We start from the raw sequence: 16,365 nt of genomic DNA on the forward strand, positions 1-16,365 counted from the left end.
TTCTCCTCCTCAGAGCTGTACTACCTAATTGCCCGCTTTCTCCAGTCCGGACCGTGCAAGCAATCTGCCCAGGTGTGAAGGGTTTGTGGGCAAAAGCTAGCGTGGTTGTGGTGGTGGTGGTCGGTCGGGGGGCGGCGGCGGTCTTGTTCTAGAATAGAGCTGGGTTGTTGTTTTTTTTAAGTCGGGGTTGTGGGGAAGGGACCTCTATTGCCTCCCCTCACGCTCTTTGTGTGTGTATCTGTATGTCTTTTCCATCAGGTGCTGGTGGAGGAGCTGGAAGAACACCAGGTAATGTCCCAGCATGTGGTCTGAGTGGGCTTTTTTGGGGGGGTGGGTGTGTGAGGGATTGATTAATGCCGAATTAATATATGCCTCCTTTTCAGCCCTTGACCCCAATCCTCGCTTCAGTAGCCGTGCAAATGCCCTCCTGGTTCGTAACCCCTTCCCACAAATCTTGCTATCCGTGAAGAACTTGTTGGGATAGGTATTAATTGCACACCTTTGCAACGAAGCCTCCGTCTCCACCCCCTCTTATTTTGTTTTTAAATTATATTTATTCACCGAGCAGCTTTCTCAATTTAAAGAAACCGTGCTTTGCTTTTGGTGACCTTTCATTTGGCTCTTAAAAAGATAAAGAAAGAGGGAGGTGTTGCTACTATCAGTCCTGGTTTCTTCCTCCACCCTTCCCCCACCCCACCCCAAATGTGACAACACAGGACATGCAGTTTTTATCTGCTCAGGAAAGGAGCATTATTTCCCCCGTAGTGCTTGCTTGTGGGACGCCCTGGGGTGACAAATGAGTGAGAGAGTGGGTATATTTTGGTCAAGGAGCTAGTAGAGGCTTTGTGGAACGGCCAGATAGGCTTTCTTTTCTGAAGAACTGTTCCAGGCCAACAAAGGAGAAGCTGCATGAAATGTAAAGGGCTCTCTCCCACACTAAGTAGGACAGCTTTTACATGTAAACCTATTTTCCTTTATCTTCAGAAGTTTTTTTCTTTACACCCATCTGGTGAGTGTAAGTGACATGGCATGCAGCTGTAAGAATCAGTGGGGGAGTTGTTGGGAGATAAGGGAATCATTTGTTTTCTCCATTTCGCACACGCTTTTAATTGCAAGACCTGTATCTCTTCCTTGCACCTCCTCCCCCGCCCCACTCAGTTGATCCCAAGGCGCCTGGATTGGCAAGGCAAAGAGCATCGAAGAAGTTTTGAGGATTTGGTGAGTGAAGGCTGGCTTTTAAACTTGCAGGTGGGGTCAGGGTTGCTTCAGCTATGGAAGATAAGGCAGAGTTGCTGCCTTTCTCCTTCTTTTCTACTCCAGCCGAGGGAGAAAGGAAAAGTAATGTTAATATTAGTCACTTGGGAAGGGGTTCCTGGTTTATTTTTTGTGTGAATCGGGGAACGGGGAGGGTTATCTGAGGGCACGTACAAAGCTCAGGCCAATGATTCTGCACCTACCAAGCTGGAGTTCCGTTTTTGCAAATGAGAGTTGCCTGCTGATTGGTTGCAGCTTTAAAGATAGGAACTGAACAGAAGGGTTTTTTTTTTTTTTTGCAGCATTCAAAAGAAAAATACTACACTCTCACTTCATAGCCATATTATGTGGAAACAGAGCATTTGCTGATAGATATTTATTTTACACTTTAGATCAAAATGTAAAATGTAAACAAATTATAGAGTGAGTCATATGTTAAGTTTTGCTTATGAATGGTGAAGATCAGTATGGAAGTACATTGCTTTAAACATAGGAAACATTCATATTTGCTTGAGAAATAAAGGAATTGTAATTCTTGCTGACCAAAAGGGGAATGTAAATAGGGAGAAGGTCTGAAAGTTTATTGGAAGGCAATCCTTGAGCAATCCTTGGATTCATTTCATTTTTACAATTTGTTCTGGTGAGATGATAATGTGGCACATCAAGTTATGAGTTGTGAGAAGTGTATTAGTGCGAACTGATTTACTGAATATAAAATATTACATATTTTTAGAATACATTTCTGGTTTTGATTCTAAAATGGGCTATGTCATCAAATGCTGGAGTATGCCAGTTGCTGTGTGTGGCGATCATTATATGGAATATGATGTTAAAGTCAACATTGTATGGTTGCTTCTGATGGTACTGTAGCAGTTAGTGTAGTTGCTCACTACTTTTTTGAATTATAAACTCCTATCTCTTATGTCTGGTACTCCTGTTTAATTTAGAGGCGCCTGAGGAAAGGAAGACTATTGTTACACCTCTGATCTAAACACTCATGATGTGTTTTCTGTCCACCTTGATTCCATAGGTTTATGTTTTTTTGCAGAATACAAGTTCTGAAAATTTTGCTCCTTTCCGTTTTAGCCTTGTACTAATGCACTGTGCTAGATGCTGTATGATGTTGTTATTTTTTATTGCTTTTTTGTTTCTTATAGATTGTATTTTATTATAATTTACATTCCATAGAATTCATGTTGTAATACAATAAAATATCAGGAAAAGGAAGCAATAAAATATGCATATTTAATGTGGCCATATTGTGGACTAGCTGAATGAATCTCATTGACCACTGTCTACCTATGACATTTTGAGGACCCCTGATATTGGCCACTGGGCATGTTCAACTGTTTAGTGGGTACTTCACTTCAGATTGTAATATATTATAAATGATGATCTGAAGCTGCTCACTGGGGCTAATTCCATCCCTTAGTTCATGTATGGGGAACGGTCCACTAGCATGGCCAGTGATCAGGAATAATGGGAGTTTTATTCTAACAACACCTGGGGTGATACGGGTTCCTCATCCTTAGTTCTTAACCTATACCTAATATTTTATTTTTTGGAAGCTAATAAGGATGGGCCGCTGGTCTTTAGCAACATATTTCATCTCACGGGGTAATATAAACATACCTCCATATTCCCAGGTTGCTGAGCGTGGCTTTTGAAATTAGATATGAGAGGAAAAACTCGTGTAAGCAGGGAAGAATATGATTTAGTTTGTTTGAGTGGACCCTTCTGTCCTTGCCCAGTTTAATTTTTCCACCATTTGAGGTCAAGCTTCTCTCCCCCGACCCGCTGTCTTTTTAACGCCAGCAGGAAAATTAAACCAGCAGAGGCAAAACAGAAACAAGCCAGTACAATTAGAATATGAAAAACAACTGATGGAAAACCATGTAAAGAATTGTGTGGCAAGATTTGTACTTTCTTATAAGCAAGAAGTTGCATTTCTTCCTTCTTTTTTTGCTGATCTTATGACTGGGAATAAAGTGAATGTAAAGAGATCAGATTAATTAATTTCTCTTAAGTCTTCACTGACTTTTCAAGGTACTTAAATATTTCTGACATTCATTTCAGGAAACCTTCCTTTAATTGTGAGTCAATGATCAAGCTTTATAGGTATGAAATATTACTTAGATAGGAGTATGGTTGTTAATACTTGGCTGGTATATTTACACAAGCAAATACTATAGTAATTGCTACTAGTACTTGTGACACCTATTTTACACGGCAGAATCTTTCTGTAAGGAAAGGTGCTCCTATTCTATTGCTGCAAGTGAACAATATACTCAACCAATACTGGTGGTTATAATTAGAAATGATCATGCACTCAGCACATTTGTACATTCTATAGTGGAAGGAAAATGGTTGTGAATATGAGTTGCTAGATGTTGACAGATCTAGTTGTTGGATCTCTAATTTCACAGAGCCATGCCTAGTTTTAATTTATGTGACTATAGTAATAGACCAATTCAAGGTGTTCAAGGAGGGATGAAACTAGGCTGTTTTTCACCTAGGTCAAAGATCCCGTTTGGCACATCCATGCACATTTGCGTTCACACACACAGGCAATGAGCCTCAATGGTGCCTGTCTGGAGGCTTCACCTGGGGCAAAAAACCATGCTAGTCCCCCCGCCCCCCCCTCCCGTAGCTAAGGCACTCTCTTTAAGTTATATTTTCCTTAAATGGAGGCAATATCTTTTAAACAACCTTTTTTACCCCATAAGGTTGTATTTTTGTTTTTGTTTTCCTTGCCCAGGTAATCCTGAGAGCTGCAATCCGAAGGTACTGAGAACTGCCTATCCTATAAAGTTATTAAGTTTCTTGCGTCCATATATAGATGTGCTTTAAACTTACCGAGAAAAAGCTGGATGATAATTTATTGGAGATGTGTTAGACTTGGAGTTGACCATTTGCCTGGATGAGTAGATTATCAGACCTGAGTCTCCTTGCTCTGGCGTGTTTGTGTGCTTGTCTTTGTGGACTTATATACAAAGCTAGTACGGGATTCCCTGCACACTGGCAGGCCTTTTGACTAGATATGATTCTTCTAAATCTGCAGTTCTACTTAAAAGGCATCTACCAAACTACTCCTGACCCATTCTGAAGATGCAAAGGATAGTGTCAGAACTGGCCTTGAGCCTTAGGGTAAATAGTGTTATTTTGACAAACAAGCACAACATCAGCATAGTCATTTTCATACTTGGGATCCTAGTTAGCTGCTTTATACCCTTAGACAATTGATCCATCATGCTCAGTATTGTCTACAATGACTGTTGGTGACTCTCCAGGATTTCAGACAGGGAACATCAGCTCTGCCTGGAGATGCAACGATTGAACAAGAGACCTTCTGCAGGCAAGCAGATGCTTTTCACTGAGCTACTATTACTTTTTTGTAACTATCTAAACTGGAGCAGATGCTCTTGCTTTAGATAAAGCCCCCTAATACATTGCCATTTGGGAATTAAACTAGTTTGCTACTAGTGTAGTCTGGAGTATATATGCAAAGAAGCACAATAACAATACGATGTGCAATGCACTGTGCAGATATGTTCTAATAAGTCTCAACTGCTTTTCAGACTGAAGTCCCTCCCCAAGTAGTGTTCGAAATTTAAAATATGTAGTAAAAGGCAATTTTGTAAATAAAATCAAAACAGCAAGATAAAATATAATTCTCACAGACCAGCAGAAGACAAACAAGGCTGAAATAATTAACTTGCCCTGAAAAGAGACCAAAGGTATCTCTGGAGGAAGACTGCAGAGCAAGTGCAGATAGGATCATGGATTAAATATTTTTGTAGCACATTTTCAGTGTAAAAAATGTTTTACATGCATACATTGTCTCAGTTGCTTTTGCAGGCACCAGGTAAGGGAGGTTGATATTATTTCCTTCATAATGCAAATAAAGAGTATATGTGTCTTAATATGTAAATTATAGCAAAAAGTCTAGATGGTCATGATGTCATATAATTCATTAGCTACAAGTGCCAGAAAGGCCGGACAGTGGTAAAGTCCAGCTATGTGAGCCCTGCTCAGAGTAGACTTACTAAAATTAATGAACATGACAAGCTTAGGTCCTCTAATTTCAGTGGGTGTACTCTGAGTAAAAATTGCATGGTTTCAGCTTTTCCTCTAGCTCAGAAGACTAGAGGTAAGGCTGCCCCAAAGCTATTAGTGGTGATGGGGTTCTGCCATAGGAGCCAATTCCTAGCCACCCCATACAAAATATTGATAGGCATTGTCATTCAGATGGTGTCCATGCACTGCATCATTTGATTATGTGGGGGCAAGGCTTACTTGGGATCCCCAATATTTTATTCAAGGTAGGACCCCTGGGTTCTGCTTATGAACTATAGTGTAATCAGAGTAGCCCTCTTGCTAAAGGGGTTGGACCACCAACTGCATAACAACAAATCCTGTTTAAGAAGCATGAATATTCTCCCCATTCTCTTTACTGGCAGCTGTTTTTACAAAACAAAGCAGCTTCATTGTTTTGTTTCTTCCTTATCTTGACATACCCAGGACTCCAAATGTCTGTCCAATCATACCTGTTTGCTAGAATCAAGTGGCTTTTTATTTACAGATTAATTGGCCTCTGGTCTACCCTTTCAGGGCTTCATACCAAGGGTGAAAACAAATTGCGCTATTTAGTTGTTCACTTTGCAAATGGTTAAGGTAACTATTGATTTGCAGCACTGCATTAAATGTACTGAGCCACCAGAACCCAGCTATCTTTTGTTCTGACCTTGGTTAATTTGGTTTTTATTCTCCTGCCTGTCCCATTCTGCCTCTGGTCAGCTAGGCAGTTATCTATGACAATTTCATCAGGACAAAAGAATAATAATAAAAAGAGGGATCACTTGTATAGGTTACACTGATGTAATTAATTTATGGGATTCCCTGTCATAATATATGATTATGGCCACTATCTTAAATTATCTTTAAAAGGGCTTTGATCGCTTTTTGACAGATAGATTAATAGTTTGTAGCCAGCACAGATGAAACAAACTTGGAGCTTCAGAAGCAGTATTATTCTGAATACCAGTTGATTGAATTGGCTGTGTGTGTCACATTTGCTTCATTCTCCAATTTGTGAGCTCCCTAGATGGGTCAGGTTGACCAGTGTACCAAGCAGTGTGGTGGACTTGATGGACCTTTGGCCTGATAAGAAGAGCAATGATGGATCAGGCCATAGCCAAGAACTTCTTGTTCTTATAGTGGACAACTAAATTCCTGTTGGAACAGTACTTTCCCTGATGCAGCAGGGTTCATCTTAAGTCCTTGTTTGTGAAGTTGGGAGCACTGAACTTTCTGAGGGGAGTAACTTGTATGCCTGGTGCATAGACATGTGATACTTAACTAGACAAACAATCTTATTGACTAGTAGAATACAGGTATTCTTTTGGCACTAGAACTCTACATCTCTCCTGCTTTTTAGAATGTTGGGGGTAGGATTATCTACTGCTCATCTACTGGTGGTCAACATGGTGACTTCCAGATGTTTTGGACTTATAATGCCCATGATGCCTAACCATCAGCCATGATGGCTTGGGCTAATGGTTTTTAATCCAAAATGTCCGGAAAGTACCATGTCGGCTATCCCTGATCTAACTTAACTTGGGGGGGGGGGGGCGGAGAGAGCATACTAGGCTTCCCGTCTTTCTTTTTAGAAAAACGCCCAAAGAGCCGCAACTGTATAGTGCACACACTCTCTCTTTCACACAAACTAGCCCACGTTTCCTCCCCTTTACCTGCAGGAAATGGTGGGAACCATTGGGCAGGAGTGCTCACACCTTGTGGCTGGGCAGGCAGACTTTGGAAGGGATGCCTGGGAAAGGCATGCCAGGTGCTGGCACTGTGGTCGCAGCAAGAGCCCGCTGCGCTTAGGACACTGCACCATTGCCACATGCCGATGCACCGCTGCTACCTAGCACTCCACCCGTATCTCGGAGAAGCTGTTCTCTGACAGGGGGGCCATGCATGGCCAAGTAAGGGAGGCAGTGGTCAGCACCAACAGCAGTGGCATCATGGGCAGCTGGAGCCCTTGCTTTGCGCCCCACAAAAAAGCCATGGAAAAATATTCCCCCTAGATGCCATTTTAGGCATCTGATTTCCATACATGTTTGGAATTTTATTCTATACCTTTGAGTTATTTTATGCTATACCTTTGAAGTTTATATTGTTTTTCAGGCCAGATATTGAAAAATCAAAAAAGTTATTTCTATGCCAGATAATTTTATTTGTTCAGCTATCAGTGTTCTATCTGTGTAGATGGTTCTTTAAAAAGAGGAACAGAGACTTAAACATGAGATTTTTTGCAAATTATTTCTCCTTGTGAATATGTCAGTTCAGATATGCCAATAAAAAAAATCAACAAGATATAAGAAATACCTTGGGTAAGGAATCTGTCAGCTTTAGTGCTCTGGGGATTTATTGTTGTTGTTTTTAACAACTGGAAATCATTTTACCTGCATAAAAATCTTTCTTTGAAAACTGTGCTACTATGTAGTATTTTCCCAACCTTTGATTTAAATGTGTTTCGCTGTGGCAGTGTTACTTATCAAGCAGCATTTATTCAAAAAAATTCTTGCCATGAGCCACAAATTTACATTATAACTTTAAAAGTTAAAGAAATCCTTGGGAACTCACTGTTTTTAAGGAAAGGGCTAGTGCTCTGATGTTTTTTATTATAATGATTTTATGTGTACCTCTGGTGGGGAACACTTTGTGCTTCTTGGAGGGTAGTTTGTCTTCTTTGGTCTCCACCCTGCACTCAGCTCTCACCTGTGGTTCCTAGAAGCTGTCAGCATGCAAAACTGGCTACACCTGGGAAACTGCTTCGACTGACTAGCTAAACCAGGTGAGGGTAGCCAATGGTTCTCTCAAACCTTTGGTGAGTTAGAGACTTCCCTTGTATTCAAAGACAGGCTGTGGCGGATTGAGCGGAGGGGACCAATAGTAAGTCCAACGATCAAGAAGGTGGTTTCTGCACATGCTGTAGACAGAAGTGTGGGGCAGATGGGGCTTGTCAATCTGGGAAAGTACCGTATTTTTCGCCCCATAGGGTGCACCTAGTTTTTTGGGGGGGAAATAAAGGGGAAAAAAATATTTCCCCCCCAGGCGCGGGGCTGGGGCTGGGGTAGCCCGAGCTTCCCCCGACCCTAGCCCCCAGAACAGGCTGCTATCTGCTATCCGCAAGCCTAGGGAGCCCGGTGGGAAGTCGCGCCAGTCTCCCCAGGCTTGCGGATATCTGCCCGAAGCTCAGCGCGCCCCAGGCTTCAGGATGCAGGCAGCTCTCCGCAAGCCGTGGGAGCCCGGCGGGAACTCCCGTGGGCTCCCAAGGCTTGCGGATAGCTTCCTGAAGCCTGGAGAGCGAGAGGGGTCCGCCCCCTCTCGCTCTCCAGGCTTCAGCGAAAGCCTGCATTCGCACCATAGGACGCACACACATTTCCCCTTCATTTTTGGAGGGGAAAAAGTGTGTCCTATATGATAGCCCATCTAGGAGAAGGAAAATCTGAACCTAAACTTCTTTGGGAGAAGAAAAGCAGTAAATCCTGCACAAATATGGTTGGATGGCGCCTTATAACCTCCTTCTGGCAACTCCTGCAGCCAAGCTGGTACCAAACGTAGTGCTCTGCTTTCTTTTGGACCACATCAGTGAGGCAGAGAATGGGGTCTTGTCATCTGGGCACAAGAAAGGGGCTGTGAGCAGCTGTCCACTGCTTGCTATTACAGTGGTGCCTTTCAAGACGAAATTAATTCGTTCTTTGGTGAATTAACAATAAATAGTAAGAGACTTCACTGCTAAATTATATAATCATGTGAGAATTATGAGAATCCTCATTTTATATGAATTTTAAAGAGCTATAAATGTTAGAATTTGGGATAACATTAAAATGCAAAATTTGATTACGCAACATATTTTAATTTGTGTGAAGAGAGTAGCCAAATGTTCCTAATACAGTTGTACCTTGGAAGTCAAATGGAATCCGTTCTGGAAGTCTGTTTGACTTCCAAAATGTTTGGAAACCAAAGCGCGGCTTCTGTTTGGCTGCAGGAAGCTCCTGCAGCCAGTCAGCTTAGGTTTATTTTAAATTCTGCATATCATGGTAATATTTTCTACTGGTTTTTGTGTGCTCAAAGTAGTTCAGGACTCCAGCCTTGTATACAGACAATCCATGTTTTGCATGGAGCCCTGCTTATGCTGGCAGGGCCCGTGTAAAGCGTTCTACCCCAACCCATTGATTTCCCTGTTCCGCTTTGTTCCGCTCTTTTAGTGACATTTTAGGGTCACATTGGGTTTGGCACCGTGCACTCGTGTGGGATCATGTGCATAAATCGGCCGTTGCCTGTCCTTGAAGGAGCGTCTCCATCCCCATCATTCAGCCTAGACACTGAGTTCCAGCTCCAAGGGCCTTCTGTCAGTCTGTTCACTGTGAGAAGTGAAACTACAGGAAAACTTTCAGTTGTCACACCTGCCCTGTGGAATGTCCTCAGCAGATTTCAAAGAGTTAAAGAACTATATAATTTTTGGTAGACATGTGAAAGCAGCTCTGTTTTAGGAAGCTTTTAATGTTTGGTGTTCTTGCCGTTGTTGTTTTTCCTGGTGACTGGGGCAACAGAGTCAGATGGGCAGGGTATAAGAAATACATTATTATTATTGCATTATTATTGTTGTTGTTTAGTCATTTAGTCGTGTCCGACTCTTCGTGACCCCATGGACCAGAGCACGCCAGGCACTATATGCCTGTTGTATTTGTTCATGGAGTTTTCTTGGCAGGGATACTGGAGTGGCTTGCCGGTTCCTGCTCCAGGTGGACCACATTTGGTCGAAACTCTCCACTATGATCTGTCCATCTTGGGTGGCCCTGCACGGCATAGCTCATAGCTTCTCTGAGTTATTCAAGCCCCTTCGCCACGGCAAGGCAGTGATCCATGAAGCGGACATTATTATTACATTATAATTAGTAGTATGTTGGTTGCATATTTGCTCTATGACTCTTACAACAAGCCTGTTTCATTGTGCTTGTGTGATTACCCTTATTGTTGCATTTCTTGGAGTTTCCAAAATCATGAATATTTCAGCAGAGTACATTTTCCCACATAATTCCCTACCTGAGGAAGGATCACATAGAGGCAAAAGCAACCATTTTTATGTGAAATAGCTATAAGTAAGAATTAACTCCCTTTTCTATTTTGTCTACACAGAGAAGAATTATATGTGTAACTCAATGTTTAGTTCACCGTCATAAAAAAAATCTGTTCAGTAGTAGAGATTGACTTCCTCCATGTTGTGTCTACTCAGGGTATCCTCACAGGGGAATTGAGGGCTGTAAAGTTTATAATTATTGGCAGACACTATATATACTGTCTTTCCACACTTCATTTACTTTACAGCTTGAACAGAAATGCTACTTACTGGTGTTAGGTATGGTAAAAAAAAAAGTTTTTTAAACAGTTGAAATTATATGCAGATACCACCTTCAAAACCTGTCTCAAGCCCTGGTTAGTATTAACAGTGACATTTAAATGCAGTTTAGTTTGGTGTGTGCAGTGGAAGAGGGGAACACTTGTAATCTTTTAAATATGGTTCAGATATTCTCAACTAGCTGGTTCCTTGATATAAATTTATGTAATATCAAATTGTGTTTTGGTTTAATTATTGTTTGACTTGATACCATAGTTATGAACATTGTTACATCTTCTGAGTTGATCATACCATAGAAATGGGACTTCTGAGCAGATTAAAAGTGAAAGTTTGGTGACATGTACTTTGAATTTAACGAGCTTCTGGGTTCAGTCTCTGTCATCTCTGGTTAAAAAGAAGCTCATGTAGCAGAGCTGGGAAAGGATTTCTGCCCAAGAAGAAATAGTCACTGCTATTCAGAAGCTTAGTTCACACATAATGATAAGCCATGGCCAATGGCTTTGCAGGATTGAGCATTACTGCTCGTGCCTGCTGCCAGTGTACTCCCACTTGGCTTCTCCACTGACACAGACAGAAGGAACAAGCCATGAAGCCTTGACTTGTAGTTACAGCTGAACCAGGATTGTGGTTTCTTTCTCCCCAAGAAACTATGATCAGCAAGCCAAGAACAAACCATGGCTTTATGATCACCAGGGGAGGAGTGAAGCAGGAGCAACCAGGCAGTATGTTCTGACGCGGTTTTGACCTTGATAATCATGGCTTTTTAAGTGTGCACAAGGCCGCAGGGTTAGATGGACAAATGGTCTGATCTGGTGTGAGGCAGATTTCTATGAAAGCAGATAAGCAGCTGCCAAATTCCTATTTGCCTATTCATTTGGAAGCACAAGTTGCAGTTTGGTGCAATGCCTGAATCAAGACATAGTCAGAGACTTGTTGGGGGAGGAGGGTTGAAGCTTTATTGTGAGTTGCTGCACATTCATAGAATCTTGTATAGTAATTCAACTTATTTGCTTGTATTTCGCAGATCATGCCTAAAGCCAGAATCGTGTATAGTTGGGTTCAGTGGGGGCTGGGATTGCCAATGCCATTTTCCCTAGCACCCTGCCCCTTTCTGCCTCCTTTCTAATTTTTAATCTTTTTTGCCATGTGTGTAAACCTGAATGTACACAAGTTTAATGTGCATAAGTTGCAGGCTTACTGTATTAGCTCAATTACTGTGTTGTGTCCTAGGCAGTGGTACCAGCTGTGGAATTGGGTTCTTGCGCAAGTGTGGCCTTCGTGCTTGGCACAGAGTCTAGGAACAACAGGTCACATACTGCCAGCACTGGTTCTAAAACTAGGAAGCAAAGTCAGGTCAAGGAAAGGTTGGTGGACACACAAGCAGAGGGTCAGTCAATTTAAGTAAGAATAGGCAAAGCAGGGATCAAAATTCAAAAGGCAACAAGCAAGTTGGGCAGTTCTGAGTGGCGGTTGGACAGGGCAGGCTTGAATGTTGCTCCAACAAGCAAAAAACCCAGTCAGCCTTAAAGAGGATTGCAGCTTCCTCTGAGCAGCATTCCTTGCTCCATGAACAGAGGCTCAACTCTTAAAAGGCATGAGGGAGGCCAAAGTTCTAGGTGGCCTCCAAATTAGATTCCTTGAAGTCTGAGGAATGTAAGTAGAGAGGCACTGGCATCACAGGCTTCTCTGATACTGGAACTCCCAAAGAGATAGGGATATTTGAGACCGATTCTGAGAGCAAACCCTCCTTCTGTTCCATGATGTCCTCTGTGTCTGCAGCTTCTTCACCTGAGAATGGTGTGGTTGAGAGCACTAGTTCAAAGGAGACTGCTATTCACAGCAGTTTACGAACTGGGCACAGTTTTGGGTTTGTTTGTTTTTGCTTTTCAGCTTTCTAGCTTATTTTTTTAATGAAAAAATTAAAAAATTCCTAACAGTGAAGACAGGAGTGCCTGGCGTGCTCTTGTCCATGGGGTCACAAAGAGTTCGACACGACTAAATGACTAAACAACAACAACAATAATTCCTAACAGTCTTGGGAAGTTAAGCACTTTGGGAAAAAGTGCCTCCCCAATTGTAGTGAATATAAAGGCTGTACCTGCACCACTGCTGGTGCAGATGTGCTGCTTCCTTTCATCTTTTACTGCATTGTATTTTGAGGTACTCTCTGTGCTAGGCGTGGGATAGAGGACATTTCCCTCCACTTTGTAATCAGATAAATACAAAACAGGAGCTTGGCACTCAATAAACTGAAAAATGCTGATATGTTGGGGAAATAGAAGAAAAGCTCTTACATTAATTATCTTTTAAAAAAATAATTTAGGTGGCAGCCAATGCTCACATCCCTCCAAACTATCTTCTCAAAATCTGTGAACGCATTGGACCTTTATTGGATAAGGAGATCCCACAGAGTGTGCTTGGGGTGCAGACTTTGCTGGGAGTGGGACGGCAGTCATTACTAAGGGCAGCCAAAGGTAAGATATGTGGCATTTTTCCTTTGTCATATTTTAAAACCTCTAGTACCATTTTACAGAGGCCCTGAAAGTGGCTTAACTTTATATTAAAAAAACTTACCATACATAAAGCAAGCAGCGAAAATAACATGTTATTCTGTGTTTTTTACATAAATTGCACTTCTGGTTAACATTGAAAATAAATGGGCAAATAGGCAGAAAGTAAGTAATTAGTTGAAATGAAATGTTGAAACAGGCAACATTGCGTCTCATGAAAGCTTTTTTCTGAATAAGTACAAGCATTTCCCAGAAATAGCTTTGCAGAGAAGGGAGGAATGAGAACGAGCTCAGAGAAGTCACGGCTTTCATAGTTCTGGCAAAACAAAGCAGTATTGGTTGTAGAACTCAAGCATTCAGCTCAAGTTTTTTACCAGCTTTGAATCTTATTCACACAGATGAATTTGCTGAACAAATTTTTAAATGGAATACAAAAAAGGGAGGTGTGAGGAAGTCATGAAAATAAGTAAATGAGTGGTAAGATATTAGAAAGAGGGATTTTTATGTTTTCTTTTTTCCTTTTACGTTTAATTTTGGGTTTTTGTAATTTTTTTGTATTTTTCTTTTACTGTTTTGTAACCTTTTTCTTGTTAAAAATTCAATAAATATTATTTTAAAAAAATGAATCTTATTCACACAGATTGTAGGCACACAGCTTGGAAAGTATCAGCATTTGCAGCTCTCCACAGAGGAAGGCCCCCTGAAGTACCTTCAAACTATTCAAAACCACCAAATGTGGGTAAGGAATAACTTACAGTGTTTAAGTGCATGTTTATTATTTATGGAGTGGCTTCTTATATTGGAAAATTTTCTTTAGCCCAAAAGTTAACTTAGATTTATGGCATCATAGAAAGAGCATTAATATAATGGGGCAGGTGATTTTTTTCCAGCCAGAACATTATTAGTATCATCAGCAATTCCTGCCATGGTACATGTAGAATGCATTAAAATATGCACTTACTTTTCCTGTAAGAAAAAGTTGTATTATAAAAAAATGGAAAGGACAAAAATACATCTATCTAGTCTCTTGCTGTAAAGGCAGGACTATTCATCCCGTAGACATGTTTGTCTGGGGGAATTTGTTTAATTTGTAGATGCTGAATTATGGCAGTAAATGAAATCCTGATTGTGAGCAAACAGCATCCACTGACTCACCATCTAGATGACCTCTTTTAAAGATATTATGGTGGGAGTAGATAACTTAATGATTCTACTGAGCAAAAATAAAAATAAAACCTGAAACGTTAGTAAAAATAAATAATTTTAAATTTTGTTTATAAACAGAAAAAAATCTCAAAACCCAACTTTCAATATGTATGTGTATAACAGTGACAGAATGTGAAGCTTGGCTCAAAAATAAAAGTGCTTATTTAAAACACCAGAAACTTTGAAAGGAACAGCTTTAAATGACAGTAACAGGAGGCTTAACAAAATAAGCAAGAGCAGAAAAAAGAGGCAATGTTCAAAATGGCATTAAATACGTTTAATAAAATACAGTGGTACCTCGGGTTACATACGCTTCAGGTTACATATGCTTCAGGTTACACACTCCACTAATCCAGAACTATTACCTCGGGTTAAGAACGTTGCTTCAGGATGAGAACAGAAATCATGTGGCGGCGCAGCAGCAGCAGGAGGCCCCATTAGCTAAAGTGGTGCTTCAGGTTAAGAACAGTTTCAGGTTAAGAACGGACCTCCAGAACGAATTAAGTACTTAACCTGAGGTACCACTGTAGTGAAATACTCAGCATGTTTTGGTGAAATCACCTTTGAGCGCAAGAATATAGAGGACCATACACAGGGCCCTGCAGACCATAAATCTGGCACTGCCAGGCCTGTACTACTGATGCCAACACATTGTAACAGCCCTTATACTGTGTAGGGGCTTTTCAGTGGGAGGGTGGCGCTTCTGTAGTCCCCTTGCACCCACCATGACTTCTTCCGAGATGGCCTTACATGTTTTCAACTAATATTAGCCACAAGTAGGCCAGACCTGTTGTTACACTTGATACTGCTCTAATGGTTGCCATGTGAACCTTTGTTTTATTGGTGGATAAGTAGATTTACAGCAGTTTAAGTCATTGGGATAACTGTGTTTTTCCCTTCTCCCTCGCTTTTAGTAAATATAATCTGTGCCAGGCAAACAACTGGATATGGGCGCTTCAGCCATTTGTTCCCCTCGTCCTTCTACCAGCACATCAAGATGCACAAGAGAATTCTTGGGCATCTGTCCTCTGTGTATTGTGTAGCCTTTGATCGCACTGGGCGGCGAATTTTCACAGTGAGTTGAAGAAAACTGAAATATTTCAAAACATTGCTTGACTTTGTTTGTTTGTTTGTTTTGCTCTCTCAAAATACCGTTTTCAGACCTAGGAACCACCTTTAAATCAAGCACATCTGAGGCTTCATTTCTTATTTACCCCTCATATATTTTAGCATATATCTGTATAGTGGTAGGTAATGCTTCTGTTGTGATCTACCTTAGATCTGGACATGGGGAACTGGAGCTGACCAGGGGGCTGGATCTTTATCTCCACACACACTTGTGGGTCAAGCTTGGCAGTTGGATGGGACAGCCCAGTTGTAAAGCCGTAAATCACTTGGTGGCCCATTTTTGCCTATGTGGTTTGAAATAAAACTTCTGCAAAAATGCCTGTACTGTGCTTCCCAAGCACCAACAGCCCTGTGCAGGGGGCTTTGCAGGTGCCCTTTCATCCAAGTCCTGCAGTTACCTGCCCACACCTGCTGTCATATCTATATGATATTGGGTATTTGGCTGAAATGGTCTTTAGGACAAATGATGAGACCTGACGCCCCAATTAAACTCATGTTCGGAGGTTCCATACCTCTGTGGCAGTGGCTCCCAATCAACCAGTTGAAGACTATGTGATCTTTACTTTAAAAAAAAGGAAAAGAAAGAATGCATGTGTCCTTTAAAAAGAAAATGAAAAGGTTTTATATTTTGCTTATAGTCAATCATCTAGAAACCCCACTTTTTCCAAGAGGAATGTTATGTAATGTCCTTGGTTTCGTGTTTGCTACTTTTCTTTTATAGCTCAAAAACAACTTATGGGAATGTTACAGAAGCTGCTAGTTCTTCATACAACTGTAGCATTTTCTTTGCAGGACAGCATGAAGCCCTCCAAGTTAGGATGGACCAGACTTGAGATCCAT

General features: G+C 41.2%; 1 protein-coding gene across 1 annotated transcript in view; it reads left to right on the forward strand.

Moving 5' to 3' along the window:
* BRWD3 (bromodomain and WD repeat domain containing 3) overlaps nt 1–16,365 on the forward strand; it is a 78,796-nt gene that overhangs the window by 454 nt on the left and 61,977 nt on the right. The window contains exons 2-7 of the mRNA XM_081847848.1: nt 14–72; nt 259–288; nt 1,159–1,218; nt 13,005–13,155; nt 13,832–13,930; nt 15,312–15,472. Coding sequence (XP_081703974.1) covers nt 14–72; nt 259–288; nt 1,159–1,218; nt 13,005–13,155; nt 13,832–13,930; nt 15,312–15,472 — 560 coding nt within the window. The remainder of the gene's footprint in view (nt 1–13; nt 73–258; nt 289–1,158; nt 1,219–13,004; nt 13,156–13,831; nt 13,931–15,311; nt 15,473–16,365) is intronic.

The sequence above is a fragment of the Podarcis erhardii genome, assembly GCF_964252035.2.
Source record: "Podarcis erhardii genome assembly, chromosome: Z".
In the NCBI taxonomy this organism is placed as follows: domain Eukaryota; kingdom Metazoa; phylum Chordata; class Lepidosauria; order Squamata; family Lacertidae; genus Podarcis; species Podarcis erhardii.